This window comes from Pteropus vampyrus, unplaced genomic scaffold (assembly GCF_000151845.1).
Source record: "Pteropus vampyrus isolate Shadow unplaced genomic scaffold, Pvam_2.0 Scaffold149, whole genome shotgun sequence".
Classification (NCBI taxonomy): Eukaryota; Metazoa; Chordata; class Mammalia; order Chiroptera; family Pteropodidae; genus Pteropus; species Pteropus vampyrus.
Genome location: NW_011888930.1, coordinates 2,698,071 through 2,713,603, shown reverse-complemented (window position 1 = coordinate 2,713,603; position 15,533 = coordinate 2,698,071). Strand labels below are relative to the sequence as shown.

General features: G+C 41.3%; 1 protein-coding gene across 1 annotated transcript in view; it reads left to right on the top strand.

The window, feature by feature from the left end:
• Positions 1-2,229: 2,229 nt before the first annotated feature.
• Positions 2,230-15,533, top strand: part of RSPO2 (R-spondin 2) — a 155,210-nt gene continuing 141,906 nt past the window's right edge. The window contains exons 1-2 of the mRNA XM_011369456.2: positions 2,230-2,305; positions 2,695-2,955. Coding sequence (XP_011367758.1) covers positions 2,862-2,955 — 94 coding nt within the window. The 5' untranslated portion in view covers positions 2,230-2,305; positions 2,695-2,861. The remainder of the gene's footprint in view (positions 2,306-2,694; positions 2,956-15,533) is intronic.

Sequence of the window (15,533 nt, the reverse complement as noted above, 5' to 3'; positions counted from 1 at the left end):
AGACAGAAGGTTGAAAGTGGTCTGTAAATTTAACTAAGGATGACAGTGGCTAATTCTCATTTTTCTAGATTGCAAACCTATTGATGATGAGTTTGTTCTCACGTTAATTAGACCCCAGAACAAACTTCTTGATAAAAATCGAGCATGGTAGAGGTGAAAGAGATCTTGGTCTAATTTTCTAAAAATACCGCCAAGGAAACTATGATCCAGAAAACTGCCCAAAATAGTAGAACTAGATCCAATTGGTCTTGTGCTAATTTTTGCTTTTACGTATTTTAAAAGACACTGATACCACTGACCTTGAATGGGTCTCAAAGTTGTACAGGAAGGCAGAGGGCTTATTTAGAGAATTTATTCTCCCATGGATCTAACTTCTTTAGAAGTGCAATAAATTTGGTGTGTGCATGTGTGAATGTATAGGGGAAGTAGTATTTATAATGATTGAGGATTATTCACTGGAATATCAAGTTATCATACCTGGGCCACTCACTCCCTAAGCTGAAATGTTTCTAAATGCTTTCAAATTCTGTGATAAAAATCAAGGACTCAGAAAGCAGAGAAACAGATCCACTGTTTCTGCAATGTGTTTTGTCAACTCTGTGCCCTCTGGGCCAGTCTCAGGGGCTGAATTTTCTTATCTAGGAAATGGGACCAGTGACCTCAACTCAGATTTACTCAGGCATGCATAAAAGGAATAACACTGAAATTCTTAGGACATAAATATTGCTGTGTAATAGTGATGACAGTATTTTGCAAGTGAAGCTTGTAAAAATAGTTATCGATAGGCAATGATGGAATAGTTAATAAACATGACTTCTAATATTCTTATTGTTTCTTTATGATTGTCTTGTCTCCAATTTCTGAACGTCTTCTGAAACTGAAGGCATAGAAAAGAAAATTTAAATGGAACAGAATGCTAGCATCATAATATGGTAGCTGTGGCCATACCTACAAGCATTCGTACCCGCCATCCTTAGCAGTATGGATTCTTATCTTTTGGCTAAGGAGTAAATACATTCATTCCTACAGTAATGAATGCAGACAGGATTTCACCAGAATGAAATCAGGTAACATCAAGTTTATTTAACGTAACATGTTGTTAAACAGAGTATTCTTCAAACCTAAGGCTTCTAAAAGTTTAATTCAAGAGACTTTGGGGGTGGGGGGGGGAGAAGAATTATTAATCAGAAATATTTCAGTGGAAAGTGAACTTCTCTGTAGAGAAACAAGGTCCCGATTTCTTGAGCACTGCAAGCAAGGGATCACAGGTTTTTTATGTTTTCCTGGAGAAACAAAATCAGGAAATAACACTTTTGAAGATAAGCAAAAGCTATTGGAAATATCCTTTCACTCCCTCCACTGAGGGCGAGTTTTAATTTCAGCCCGCGCTAACAGATCTTCCTGTAAAACAAAGCCAAGACGTTAATTAAAAAGTGGCAGAGGTGTGGCATCTTTCGGAATGCGGCTCAAGTTTAAACTCCGCTGTCAGAAGCAGCGGTCCCAGCCGGGAGCTAGGGAAGGAAGGTCTGGAAGAAGCTATCAGGCGATCAGATTCTGCAGGAAGGTCGGTGCTGAGGTTGGAACCGACCCCGGAGCGCCCGCGAGGACACCTTGGGGGAGAAGCTAACTGCGCTCCCGGGCCTAGCACGGTCAATGGGCGCACCCATCTCAGCTACTCTTCAGTTTGGCCGCCCACTCCAGGAAAGCCTGGAGGGAATTCGCTTGGAGTTAGGCTCGCTGGAGGCTGTCAGCTCTCTTTAGGACCTCAGGGAAACCCGAGAGTTTCTGGCTTTAGGACCCAGGAGCTCCGAGGCAGCTTTGACTGAGATGCCTTGGACCACAGCACCACCTACATATAGAAGCATCCCGAGCCTCAGCCCCGCCGCATCTCGGTCGGAAAGTGCGCTCGTCACATCCCTTCGGCCTCGTGTGAGCGTTCTGTCTCCCACAGCTTGGAAAGGGAGAAAGCTTAGCTGTGAAGTGGCTGTGGTGAGAGCTCGGGAAACCGCCCAATTGGACAGGGACCCAGGGAGTGAAAGCGGGCGTGCCCCTCGCCCGAGGATTTGCACTCACCGGTGGGCACGCAGCATCCCAGAGGCTGCGGCCGCCGGGGCCCCGCCAGGCGTCGCCAGCCCAGAGGACCATCTGCGCACTTCGAACCCGTAGCGGCCGCCGGAATCCGGAGCTGCCAGGAGCTCCCGGTGGGTCTGGGCAAACTTTTCCTCAGCCCACGTGCTAGCGGGGCGGCTGGCTTCCGAAGCCCGGGATGGAGCGCCGCGCCTAGGCTTGCCGCACCAACGGAGAAGTAAGTAGGCGACCCGCGCGGGGCCACCAAGACCGGGGCGCCTGGGTATCCCATTGTGGGACCAAAGGACTGAGGAGCGCTCCTTTAACCCTGAACCCTCTCTCTGAGCCTTCGGAGCTCTTTCCTTACCCTGGAGTGCTGCACACGCCCTTTCCCCGGGGGCCGAGCCTACAGCTCCGCAGAGGTTGCTAATTCACTGATTGCAATCACCTCCCGCTCCAGTCGCCCGCAGCTGTGCGCTCGAGGTTAAACTGCTCAGCAGCTAGTGCCAGGCAATGAGTTCGCTTTCCTCTGCCCTCTTCTAAAGTTGGGACGCGCGGAGAGGCAGCTGCCTCCCTGGGGCTCTCTCCACGCCCCCATCCATCCTGTTTCTCCTCCTCGTCTCTTAGGTTTAAGGCGGAGATGCTGACCGCGCTGAACTGACCAGTGCGGTCCCCGGGCTAGTGGCGACTCTCCCCTGCGTGCTTCTTCAGCAGCGCGGTCAGCATCGGCTCCTCGGATGAGCCCTTCAGTTCCCCGACTTTGAGAGGCGTCTCTCCCCTGCCCGACCGCCCAGATGCAGTTTCGCCTCTTCTCCTTTGCCCTCATCATCCTGAACTGTATGGATTACAGCCACTGCCAAGGCAACCGATGGAGACGCAGTAAGCGAGGTGGGTCCTATTCCGCCGGGGTGCGTGGGGCCAGGGGGCGGGTCGCAGGACTCACACCCGGGGTCCTGCGACTCAGAGGGGCAGGACTGTGCCCTGCACACCGCTCTTGCACAACCCGCTCCTCACTTTCTGGGCGCGGAGCTCTGCAGAACGCTCTTTCAGTCCTCTCAAGGCGGGACGAGGGGCAGAGAGACGCGCGCAATGCCGGTGAGTCCGGCGTGCGGCTGACGCTCCGGGCTAAGTGGTGCGGTCCGTACCCACGTTCGCTGCGGCGCTTCTACTCCTGAACTCTTCTCAGTCCCATTTCGTATCTGGCGCCCAGTTTTCTTGTTCTTCTGTCTTGGTCTTTCTTTTTAGTCTCTTAACCATCTCCTTTGCACCTCATCTGTCTTTGCCTTCCTCACGCACGTGCGCCCGAAATCCTGACCCCAGATAGCTTTGGACACGGCCTCGCAGCGCGTGTGTGTGCGCGTGAGAGACGGGCGAGAGCGAGCGAGCGCGTTGGAGGGGGACCAAATCGAGGTGGAGGACCTGCATTTTCAGGAAAAGGGCAACATTGATCTCTTATTCTGAAACCTAACACTGGATGGGAAGATTCACTAATTTCCTGCCTTGATCAGTAACTCTTTAGCAGGCTTTTTGGGGAGCGCATGCAGAATACTATTTGGGGGACGGGCCCGACTTTGCCTTCTTCCTTAACTTTCCTCAAAAGCAGCTATTTCTGAGACAGGTTTCTGTTCTCAGTTAAATTCACTTGCGGCTCTTTAACCGCTCCATCACTTGTGTGCGCTGCAGAAAAGGCTAGTGGAAGCCTCCAGAAAGGGTTCAGAAAGCAAGCTTTCCTGCAGATTTAGTGCGCGAAGCTGTCTCTAAGTCTTGCTGTGGCTGTAGCTAATCCAGCTGCTTTTTAGAGGAAGATTTGCTAAACACAATTAAGTCTTCTGGAGGATTCAAACGACGCCCCGCCCCGCCTCCCCCACACCTTGCATTGCCCGCTCATGCAAGGTGCATAGCAGCCTTTAAAGGCATCTAGCAATTTGGACTTTTGCGCGCTTAGAATTTGTAACTTGAGGTTGACAGATCTTGATTTTTCTGGAATATAAACGTCTCACTCGACTTGTGATGTGATTTGTTTATAACTCGTTTTATGGAATCTCCGGTCCTGCATCCAGATTTGGGAGAGAGCTTTTCGCGTCCTAAGTTTTCATAGGTTTTTTTTTTTCCTTTTAGGACGTCGTTAAGCTGTTCTCACCTTCTCGCGGGGTTGGAGGTTGCCTCGCCCGAGGGCAGAGCTCGAGATAATGGGTGGTGTGCAACTTCCTTAGCCCCTGTTCTCCAGTTGACGCCGCAGAGCTGTGATTTATAAGGATACCCCCTTCTTTCTCCCTCTTTCTCATTTCTGACATTTAGGAAAACGCTCATTTTCAGAAATTATTCTGCATAAAAATTCTACAGAGAAATTTCTTCCCAAAGGCCATGAAAATTTGATACCAATATTAATCTTGGAAAAGTCCTTTTCGGTCTCTTCCTCCCCTCCCAACTGGCTCCTTTCTCTACCCCAGTATTTTCTTTTGGGGGTATTATTTGGTAGAGTTGGCAATTTTTGATTATACTGTGGTCAAAAGTGTTCGGAGAGGCTTTTTCTCTTATACAGAAGTTGCAGTCTGCTTGATTGAAAAATCTCAAGGGCTTAAAGTTTGAGAAATATAGATAATTAGCAGACTTACTAATTCTGAGATGTCTTCCTGATCCACACTGCTTGTCCCGACCCGGCTGACTAGGGAAGAATCAAGCATATTGCTTTAGTAGAACTGAATGTGAAGATGCTATTTGATGGAGAATGACATTACAGCACTCCTGCGGCCAGAAGCGATACTGCATGCTTCACTCACAAGTGCCATCTATGCCTTCTTAGGAATCTGAGGCAAAACTTATTTATTTCAACGCTGCTTTAGCAAAATCTCATACCTTCCACATCCCCAAGTACTGACACTTAGAAACCCATTTCTAAAGTGTGCTGTGGTAACTTTTGCCAAACCAACCTTTCAATTTAATAAAATTCAAATGCTTTCAAGTCCATGTAAATTGGTAAGGTTGCAAAAGGAAAAAAATTCTATCAAAGTGTATTCTTTTTTTCCCCTTTCTTAACAGATGTCCCCTCCCAAATCCCAAGTTTGTGGCTAAAATAACTGCGGTCCTTAAAAGTGACCACACTATCTGTGCCAACAAAGGGTGTACTGTGTTTTTAATTAAAAGTGGAACTACTTAAAGGGCTGGCTAGACAGTGTAGGGTGATAGTACCATTCTGCTTTGCAAGGAAGCTTAAGGATTGCATTGTGAGAGTGTTGAAATGAATAGAGATCTAACTCAGGTTGTGTGAATTGTTCCTCTTCACAAACTTAAGCTGGTTTTAATTGATCTCATGTCCACTGATTGATCCTACACCAATTGTTGCTCATACCGAACAACTGGCTTTCCCAAAGGAGATTGGTTTAAATTAGTTCCTTGGTGAATGCTTGACTGCTGGCCAAATCATGTCAGCAGTGACAGCTGACAGGCTAGAGCCTATTGTGGTACCAACATTTCCCTTTTTCTCTTTGTTTTGGATAGTGGCAGTTAAATATTACTTTCTAGGAAGAAAAGTGATTAGTACCTTAAAAAAAAGTGTTGTGGCTTAGAAGATCAGTAATTTTCTTGGCTTTGTGCTACATTGCACGCAATGATACCAGGATCGGTTAGGCTAATGCCTGGGATCTGATTCTGGTTTTTTTTTTTTTTTTTTTCATATTCCATCTGCAAATAATCAAACCTTCACTGTGGAGCATTCTCAGAACTTCTTTGGCATTATGTTTAGTCTGCTCTATGATCTCAGATGCTCTATAATATCATTTTCTTAATGAAATAAAATTCTTGGCAGAGATCAGATAATTTAGTCAGTTAAAATCAATTGCATCCAGTCTGGAATAGAGAGCAAATATATCATTTAACTCTATGTTTTATTTCAAAATATAGCCAGAGGACTGAGAATAGAATGTCGACCTTCTCTACTTTTGGATAAACCTTTGTGTGTAGGAGACTATCATGAACAATAACACCGACTGCTCTTCCTTCCCTTTATTTAGAAAACAAAGTCATAAAATAAAAATACATTTGACAAACACTAATAGGGCCTGGCAGCAATCATTTTTAAAATTAGGCACAATACTGAGGATATCTTCTATAGAGGAGACATATGCCAATGTTTTCAGAAGCTGATTGACAACTCATGTGTTTTCTACTTGGTAACAGCCGTAACTCGTTGGCCCTCTCATCCACCTCCCATTCAAAAACATAGTCATTGTCAACTACTGTTAACCCCTGCTGCCTTCTGTCTCGGGACCTCTTATGATTTATTTGTATGGTAAACTGGATTATTTGATTCATTTTATTTTTTGGAGTGCTTGTAAGCCACATTTCAGGCTGAATTACTGAAAGGTGGGTAGACAAAACATAACTTTATCATAGTCTCCTGGGATTCCTTGAGCTTGGTACGTAGCGATTTATTTTTACATCTTTCATCCTGTTTATACGCTCAGTCACATTTTAACCAGAGCTTTACGAAAACTTCTTGATAAAACTCTTTAAAAGCAGCAAGGCTCCCCAAACATGTAATTGGTGTTTCTGGTGGTCTGAGGGTAGGGGGCGTGGCATGACAAGTGTTTACTGCTATAGCCTTTTCCATACTGAAGTGTGGAAATATCTCATTTTCCTAAGTTTAGATTTGGCTTCTTCTATAAAACTGAAGTATTTATCACAAATACTTGTGTGTGCTCCTGGCAACCGAGGTTGTTAAAAAAAAAAAAAAAATCGACATGTTCTCTTAACTCTCGTAGGGCTAAATTAATTTGTATTTTTAAAAATTTAATGAAGAGATTCAGAGGTATTTGGTTTTACAAGTACTTTTAATAGCTTATTTCTTACAGTATTCTTTCAACATACAAAATAGCACATGGAACAGATTAACCTACACTTAAATAAAAAAGCTTCAAAATACATTTTGTATGCTTGCTTTCTTAAGTTTCAGAGTATTTCAGAAAAGCTGATGTGATGTTTAACTTTGCAACATAAACAGGTTCTTTCTTTTCTTTTGTTCTCTTTTGTTAATGGGCTGCTTTTTCTTCCAGCATAACTGAGTTTTTCTGGCTAGTATCTTACCAACACATGGAGGTCTGAAAGTTGCTGTGCCCCAACCGATATCTTACTTAGCTACTGAAATTTGGAAGTGATTTAGAATAGGTGACATTCCCCCAGGCCTCCATTTAATCCTGGCTTTCTTTATCTGCTTTTAAAATCCACCTTGGATAAAATCCAATATGTGTAGAAATCCCAAGTTGGAAATGACACTTTTAACTCCTTAAAGAAAAACCATCTCTTGATTTATTCAGAGACTAACTGGCAAATTTATGGATTGTCCAGGCTACTTTTTACTTTCCTTCCAACTGGCTGCCTTTAATCCATTTCTTTTTTTCTGGAAATAAGTATTCTTATCCCAAAGCCAAGGAATAGATGACAGACAAATCATTTGATAAGACACTTGATAACTATTCTGTTAAAAGGAGGTGGTAAGCTCTGGGATGAAAATAAAGCTTTAAACTTCCCTTCCCCCCCACCCCAAACCATCATGATGGTCATTATTTTTTCTCATGTTCTGCAGCAATCAAGGATTGACCATTAAGTAAAATATACCATCACATGTCCATATTTATAAATTTTCATATTTTTAGCTGGAATACATGTGGAAGATGCTAATTAATACTAAAGTGCAAATATTACACATATAGCTATATATATGATAGAGAATGTATGTATACATATGTGTGTATGTGCATATTTGGGGGTGCAGGTGTGTGTTGAGAAGGGTGTGAGGATGATATGACCACGGAGGACTGGGTTTTTGTAACTACACTAGATTTTCACTTATCTTTCTCAGTTCTCGTTTTCATCTTTCTCTCAGACAGGATGACAGAACTGGACAGAGGACAGGGGAAAGGAAGCAGAGAAAGGGGAGGAAGGAGGAGGAGAGGGATAAGTAATAAAGGATAGTTTTCAAGATTTCCAAGGCCAGCCCTCCACTTCTCCTTCTCTAGGACCTTTCTGTATGAGTCACCCTCTTTCCAAGCATGCTGTTGTCCCCCAATCCTGAAAGTCTTGACTTCTTCCTCACACTGTTTTCCAATCTCTTCTCTTTTTCTTCTCCTTTCCCTTCTCTTGCTTAACAATCCTCTTTCATTCACTCTTCAATCTGCCACAATATGGCTTCTGTGTCCATAATTTTGCTAAAAGGTTTTCTTCGTGATCATCCATACTCAGTACTCACCGCTTTGCCAACTCCACTGGTCTTTTGGTCCTCTGTTACTCATTCTTCTGAAGATATCACCCCTTTCCAAAGAAAATCATTTCCTTTGGCTGGTGACACTACACTCTAGTTTTGCCTCCCACATTCTGCCACTTCTTTTCTTTGGCTCCTTATTCAGAGTCGATTTCTCTGCCATATGAATAGATGTTCCATTCCATGCACACTCAGACTTGACAACTCATTTTCTCTTTTATGCCCTCTCCTAATTGTCTTCCTCTGCCTGTGCTCTTATTTCTTTCTATTCATGGAGTTTCTATGTGTCAAACTCTACAGTCTTTGACTTTTCCATTTCCTCTTTAATCGGTTCATTCAGTCTTAGTCTTCAGAAATGTTGCTTGTAGCTACCCCGTCCTTTCCATTCCCAAAGATATTTTCTGGCTCAGACCTGCCCTGACTCCTCATGTCCCAGTATCTGCTCTGTCCTCACTCCATCCTTTACAGTGTCGCCACATTGAATTTTTCTCATCCACAGATCTGATCATGTTACTTCTTTGCTAATGAACCCCCAGACCTCTCAGGTTCCATATTGACTGCAGAATAAATGCCAGCCTCTTTCATGTTGCATTCAAGGGTTCCCCAACATCTGACTGCAGCCCATTTCTAACTTCCTACCTCCTTGAAAGCACTGTATGCTTAAGCTATACCAGATTACTTCATTTCTAAGCACACCATGTGTTTTATGTTTTGATATTGTTGAGCATGTGGTAGACCCCAGCTAAAATGTCACTGCTTCTGTGAAGCCTTCCTGGAATTTTCTGCTTTTTTTCTGAAGCCAATTCAACTATTTCCTCAGAGTTTTCTTAGCTTTTTGTGCTATGCTTACAAAACTCTTATTTTCACCTTTATTATGGTTATTTTGCTACATGTGGTGACTTAATGAGAAATGATTTTTTAAATTCAAAGGTCTAGAATTTAATAAGAGTAAATAATACTATAAACATTATTTACTCTTATTCTTTTAGAGTTCAAAGCCAAGAAAACACTGAGATATAAAAACCCAATCCTCATTCTGAAGTCTCTTCTCAGAATCTTCTGAATTTCACACATTACTTATCAGTGCCTGTTCATGTCCCCATGTGTGTTACACGCCGTTGAGTTGGCTCTGACTCCTGACAACCCTGAGTGAGTGATGTCCACAGTGTTGTCTTTCACTTCCCTGCTCGGCTCCTATAGACTCGTGCCTATGGCTTCTATTTTGGAGTCTTTAATCTACATGTCTTTATTATTTGAATGATAGAGTATCTCAAGTGACAGGTGAGTTGGGGGCAGGGTAAGGTGAACTCTGTTGGAGGGGGTAACCTACATTTTAAAAACACTTCTAGAGAAAGCATCAATAGAGGTCTTCATCCCAAAATACATTGCCCATATAAATAATCATTTAGAGAAAAACGAAAGGGTGATATTTATCTTCTTAAAGGCAGTAGAATTAATAACATAAATGAATGCAGGAAAACATTCAACCTGCATTCTTATGTTTATGACTTTAGTATAAATACAACTATGTACATATACCTGTGAGAGACACAGCTGTGTGTATGTGTATGTGTGTGTGTGGTTTAGATTAAGTTCTTCTGTTGGTGTGAATAGATTACATAGTTTTTAGTCTTGTACCTTTGCGGAGAGCACTGACATTTCACTGCCCTTTGAAGGAGGTGAGCCTGGGTTGACGTCTAAGGAAGGTGAGCTGCTTACTGAAATAATAATAATAAAAAAAGTGAGCTGCTTACTGAAATAAATGATTTTAAAAAATCTAACAACTAAATGGAAGGGAACTAGAACTAGAATCCAACCCTCCTGAATTCCCTGACTTTTCCTGTACACAGTAAATGTTCAACATAAATATTCATTTAAAAAAAAGGAAAGAAATCACTGTTGAACCCATTCAAAAGTTCTTTGGTTCACAGACTTTTATTGGGCCCTAGCATCCTACAACTCATAATTATGCTAATAATATAACTGACATTAAGTAACTGAAGGCTGAGGGGATAGAGTTACTGAAGTGTGTGACCAAGTATGATCTGATAAAAATCTGCATACTAGTATGCTAAAATTTTTGATCATTATTCTTTTTTAAAAATTGTTATCCTGGTATGAATTATAGAAAGTTCTTATTTCTGGTACTACAGTAGCCAGAATAAATGTGTGTCTGTGGGTGCACACGCATGCATGTGTGTATCAACATGTGTTTGTAGGTGTGTATGTATACATGTATTTTATATATACTTCAGAATACCCAATCAGGATTAGAGAAAAGCTATTAAATATAATTTTTACTCTGAAGCTTAGAGAAACTAATTATAGGTAGCTTTCCCCCTTATAAGGTCGTTTGGGGAAAACCTTTACGATTTACTTAAAACCTTTCAATTTCATCACCTGCTGAAAGATATTAAGAGCATTTATAAAACAGAGTTAGGCTTGCTCCGAACATTTCTTTTAAGTAGGATTTATTAATTTGGGGTCCAGAGGCGGGGCCAGGGTTTTTGTGTCTCCTGAAATTAGAAAGAAAATCTTTTCTGTTTTTGGGGAGTGGGAGGTTATAGAGAGAGGATCTAGAGCTTTCGCTGAATTCTCAAAACTAGTCCATGGTTCATTTCTTTCCTTCAGTAGGCTAATAAGCGTTGGTGAAAGAAACAGGAAGTAGACCTTAACTAGTGTGATGCCGGATGGTTACTTCAAACAGATATAGAAATTTGTTCTCTAAGTTTATGTTCCATGTATGGGTTTTCCTGCCATGTGTATGCTTCACAGTATGAGGACACATTGGAAGCACTATCAAGATTTATTTCAGTAAAAAATTACTTGGCTAACAATCCTTACTCAAAGACAATAATTGCTAAACTCTCCATTTCCCTTAAAAAGTTTATAAAAGTACAAAATAAATAGACAGGATAAGGGGTTCTGTTAAAACTTCTCATATGGTCTAATTTTTATCTCATTAACAACACAATAATATAGGGTTTTAGAAATCGCTGTTGCAGTTTTCCAGCTGATGACATGTGGTGCTGGCATTGATGTGACTTGTATGTCTCACGTTGCCAGTTCATTGACTTGTCAGGGCCAGGCCAAGCACTCTTCAGTTCTGGCTAAGCGGGCTTCTGCTAGATAGATCCTCTGCTGGTTCAGCACATTTAGAATTTTTCTACAGCAATGGCTTTAGCCTCTCCTCTCACCTATTGCTGGATACAACTTGCCAAGCAGCAGCTCTGCATTTAAAACGCTCCGACCGATAGAGGGCACACTTTGCATTCTTTTCCTCATGCTTTGTTCTCTGAAGTTCTGTAGTCATTTGTGCTTACTTTGCTTTGCCCTGTAGGTTCGAGTGGCAAACCTGCTCGACTTTCTCCAGTAAGACTGATGGTATCATCATCTTGACATCTTCACAGAGAGGGAGGGGAAAAGGAATCAATAAGGAGAGATTTCGTCTTACCGAGCATTTCTGGTTTCGGTCTCTACTCTCCTTTTGACAAGACTTTCTTACCAAAAGGCAAACTTAACCAGCCTCTCAGTTTTCCTATCTTAGAGGCAGATATTAAAGCTAGAAATTGCATTAACCTGGAGATGGATTCCAGCTTCTACAGCCACTTGGAAAACATTACTTTTTTTAAAGAATTTTTCCATAAAGTGCATGTCTAAAAATTTAGGCAACTGGCAAAACTTGGAGTTGCCCAAACGACTTCAAATTAGTACTTCCCAGTTGTTTGCCAAATTATTTAATCTTTATGGAGAGACCATTTCTTTCAATGAAACTCTTACATTTTAGACCTTTGAGAATGGTGCAAATTGTCTCATTTTATTTTGAAAATCCAAAGTTTAATTTTTTTTTTTTAAAAAAAGGTTCTCTTCCTTTTCATGTAATAAAGTCTGATGTAGGATTTAAAAATTCTCTGGCCCCTCAATGCTGTTCTTTACATGCTGTGTTCGAATGCCTTATAGTCAAAAGCTGGTTTTTAATGTTGAGGGATTTGTGCTGTATCATCATTAACCTGCATATTTAGTTTATCACACTGCATTAGTTTCAAGACTAGATTTCAGTTTAGTTGAATCATAGTGGGTTAATATTTCTACAACCAAGTGACATGTCCTAACCCCACCCCCGGCAGTAGTCCTTTGGGAGTAACTGTGATATTTGTTTTCTCTTCCATTGCCACAATTGGTCTTTAAAGACTCTCCATAGAATGAGAAACACTTGCAGCTCAGTGGCTTGAGAAGGATTGCACCTGGGGCTCCCAGGTTACTGTTCCCAAATACATAGTAAATTAAGGCAGTCTGGTCTTTGACTTGTCATGTGCTCTGGTAGTTCTCGTAGGTGAAAGAATACTTTGTTAAAATTAATGCTCATTTTTGACACTTGCTTCTTGTTGATGCTTTTGAGGTTCACTTTGGAAGTATGTGAGTATATATGTTTAAGGGTCAGGTTTATAGGGGAATTTTGAGGGAATCTTGGGTATTAGTTCTGGGCTCTTCTAAGTAGATATGAGGAAGTGGCAGAGAACAGCTGTAGGTTGGTGACTGGAATGAGCAAACTAGCTTACTTTTTTTTTTTTAAATTTATCCAAGGATCTGGACATCTGTTTAATGCTTTGAGAGCAATCAGAGCTGTCCTATCCATAGCATTCCTTCTACTGGTGAAAGATGTCTTGTGGTCACCTCCTCCCACCAGCTTAGAATAGTGGAGAAGCTTGGTTAGGGTCAGGAGACTAAGTAATTTGAAAAACCAAATGTTGTTTGATAGTGGACAGCGGTGGTTTCCAGAAGCATGATTAGTGGGTTGAGGTTAGTGTGCTGTGGAGTTAGGGAAGCCATTCATACCACTCCTTGGTGGTCAGTAAGTCATGCAGTGGCTGACATGATTCTCGATTGCATCTTGTCAATTATGAAAGATTTCTTCATCCCTCCTTTGCATAATATCTGAAAATTGATCTAGGGCTTAGAAATTGTCCCTTGAAAATTGATTGTCTAAAATTATGAATTTGGTGCAATTTAATTGTTTCTTTATGCAGAAGCAGGAACAATTAGTTTTATGCAGCTTCTAGGGGCGATCTCAACATGATTTGGATTTAAATGTGACTGAGGTGAATCACAACTGTTCTAAAGACTTTGGCAAGCTTCAAGTAGTCATCTTGTTGAATTCCAGAGAAAGGTTTGAAGAAATAGCAGAGGCTGGACCAAGAGTGGAGAAGAAGGAAAAGGAAAAAGGTCACTAATTTCGAAGACTTGAAGGTTGTTATGTAGAAACAGGATGTGATTTATTCTGCCTTTTGGAATTAAGGCAGAATGAAGGAAGTTCATAGGAAGACTGTAGCTTATATTTAGGAAACTATCCATTAATGGAAGGTACCCTGTCTCGATGCTCCCAATCTTTGAGAATTGCCTTTTTTCAACAGCAGAGGGTATCTCTTAAGAATTTTGTAAATCTAATGACTGTATTGAGTGTAGAGAGACCTCTAAGGACCATTCACACAAGAGCCATGATGAGCACATCTGTAATGCATCTGGCATCTCATAGGTATTTAAATAGAAATTCTTGTCGACAACTATTCAGACTCAAATTATAAGACTGTCTTTCTAAATAGAGGATACTGAACAGAATTGCTCAGATTCTACATCATATGCCTCTGAGTCATTATTCTAAACTTCAGTAATAAACAATTCTATAGATATTTAAGTTTCATCTGAATTCCAAAAAAAAAAAGAAGACATATTTCTCAGTTTCTCCATGACCATGATGTCAGTTTCTAGAATGTTTCATTATAAGTAAGTCTGAGATTTCAATGCCACTTAAACACCATGGGTTATGCCATATGATTTTTTTTTTTTTGCCTTTTTAAATAGGGTTACTAGGCTGGAAGATAAAGAAGCATTTGACAAAAATTCATTAATAATAATACCTTGCATGTATGAAAGTATAATAGGCTTAAAAAAATCCTTTTGGGCAAAATAGAGAAACGCAGGTATATTGTCATATGTTACTTGAATTGCATTTGGCAGAGAGTGGTGGAGTAATGGATGATGTTCATTTTGAAGGAAGCCTCTGGTGTAGTAAAGGACCCTCTCTTCAGCCTCCTATGGAACACTTTTTTTAATGATTTGGTTGAAGACAGACGGCATGCCAACCAAACTTTTGCATAATCTGAAGTCGAACAAGACATGTAAAACGTTAGTTGATTGTTTGCAAAAAGATCTTGATGGCTGGGAAAGACTTCATGAATTGAATGAGATCTTTACAGGAAAAAATGTAGAGTTTAACTCTTAAGTTCAAAGAATCAATTATGGAAGAATAGGATGTTGGAGACAAGGGGTTTTCATTGATTTTTGACTCATCCTGAGGTTACGATGTGATATTGTTGCAAAAAGAAATTGGCTGAATTAAGAGAAATATTTACCTAGATTCAAGAATGAAGCAGATAAGATTCCCAACGCACACCAGTGTTTTGTTCTAGCTGTCGTCACTTTCAGAAGTGCAGCACATGTAATGTATTCATTTCCTAGGGCTGCTGTAACAAGGTACCACAAACTAGGCGGCTTAAAACAAAAAAATTGGATTTTCTCACTGTTCTGGAAGCTAGAAGTCCAAAATCAGGATGTCATCAGGTCTGTGCTGTCTCTGAGACTGTGGAGGATACTTCCTTGTCTCTTCTAGCTTCTGGTAGCCCCGGGTGTTCCTTAACTGTGGCAGCCTACCTCCAGCCTCTGGCTCCGTCTTCATGTGACTGTCTTCCCTCTGTGTTGGTCTCTTATAAAAACACCAGTTATATGGAATCAGGGTCCTCCCGAATGGCCTCATGTTAACTTGGTTCCATCTGCAAAGACCCTATTTTCAAATAAGTTCACATTCACAGGTACTGAGGGTTAGGACTTCAATATATCTTTTTGGGGGACACAATTCAACCCATAACAAATCCCAATTTGTGTCGGACTCTATAGGTTCTTTAAGTCCTCATTTTTTTTTTCACAACCCTGTGGAATAAGTATTGTTATTATGAATTATACTATAATAACAACAATTAGTAGTAGTAAGAGAATTAGTAGTGATGGTAATAGAAGTAAAGTAATTAGCAGAGGTAGGGCCTTTGCGCACAGCCACACAGACTCTGTTCTGGGCATGAGACATACTAATGGCACCCCTGGACTTGTGCACACAGTGGCCAGGTAGGGATGCTTTAGATACGGTTTATAAGTGTGT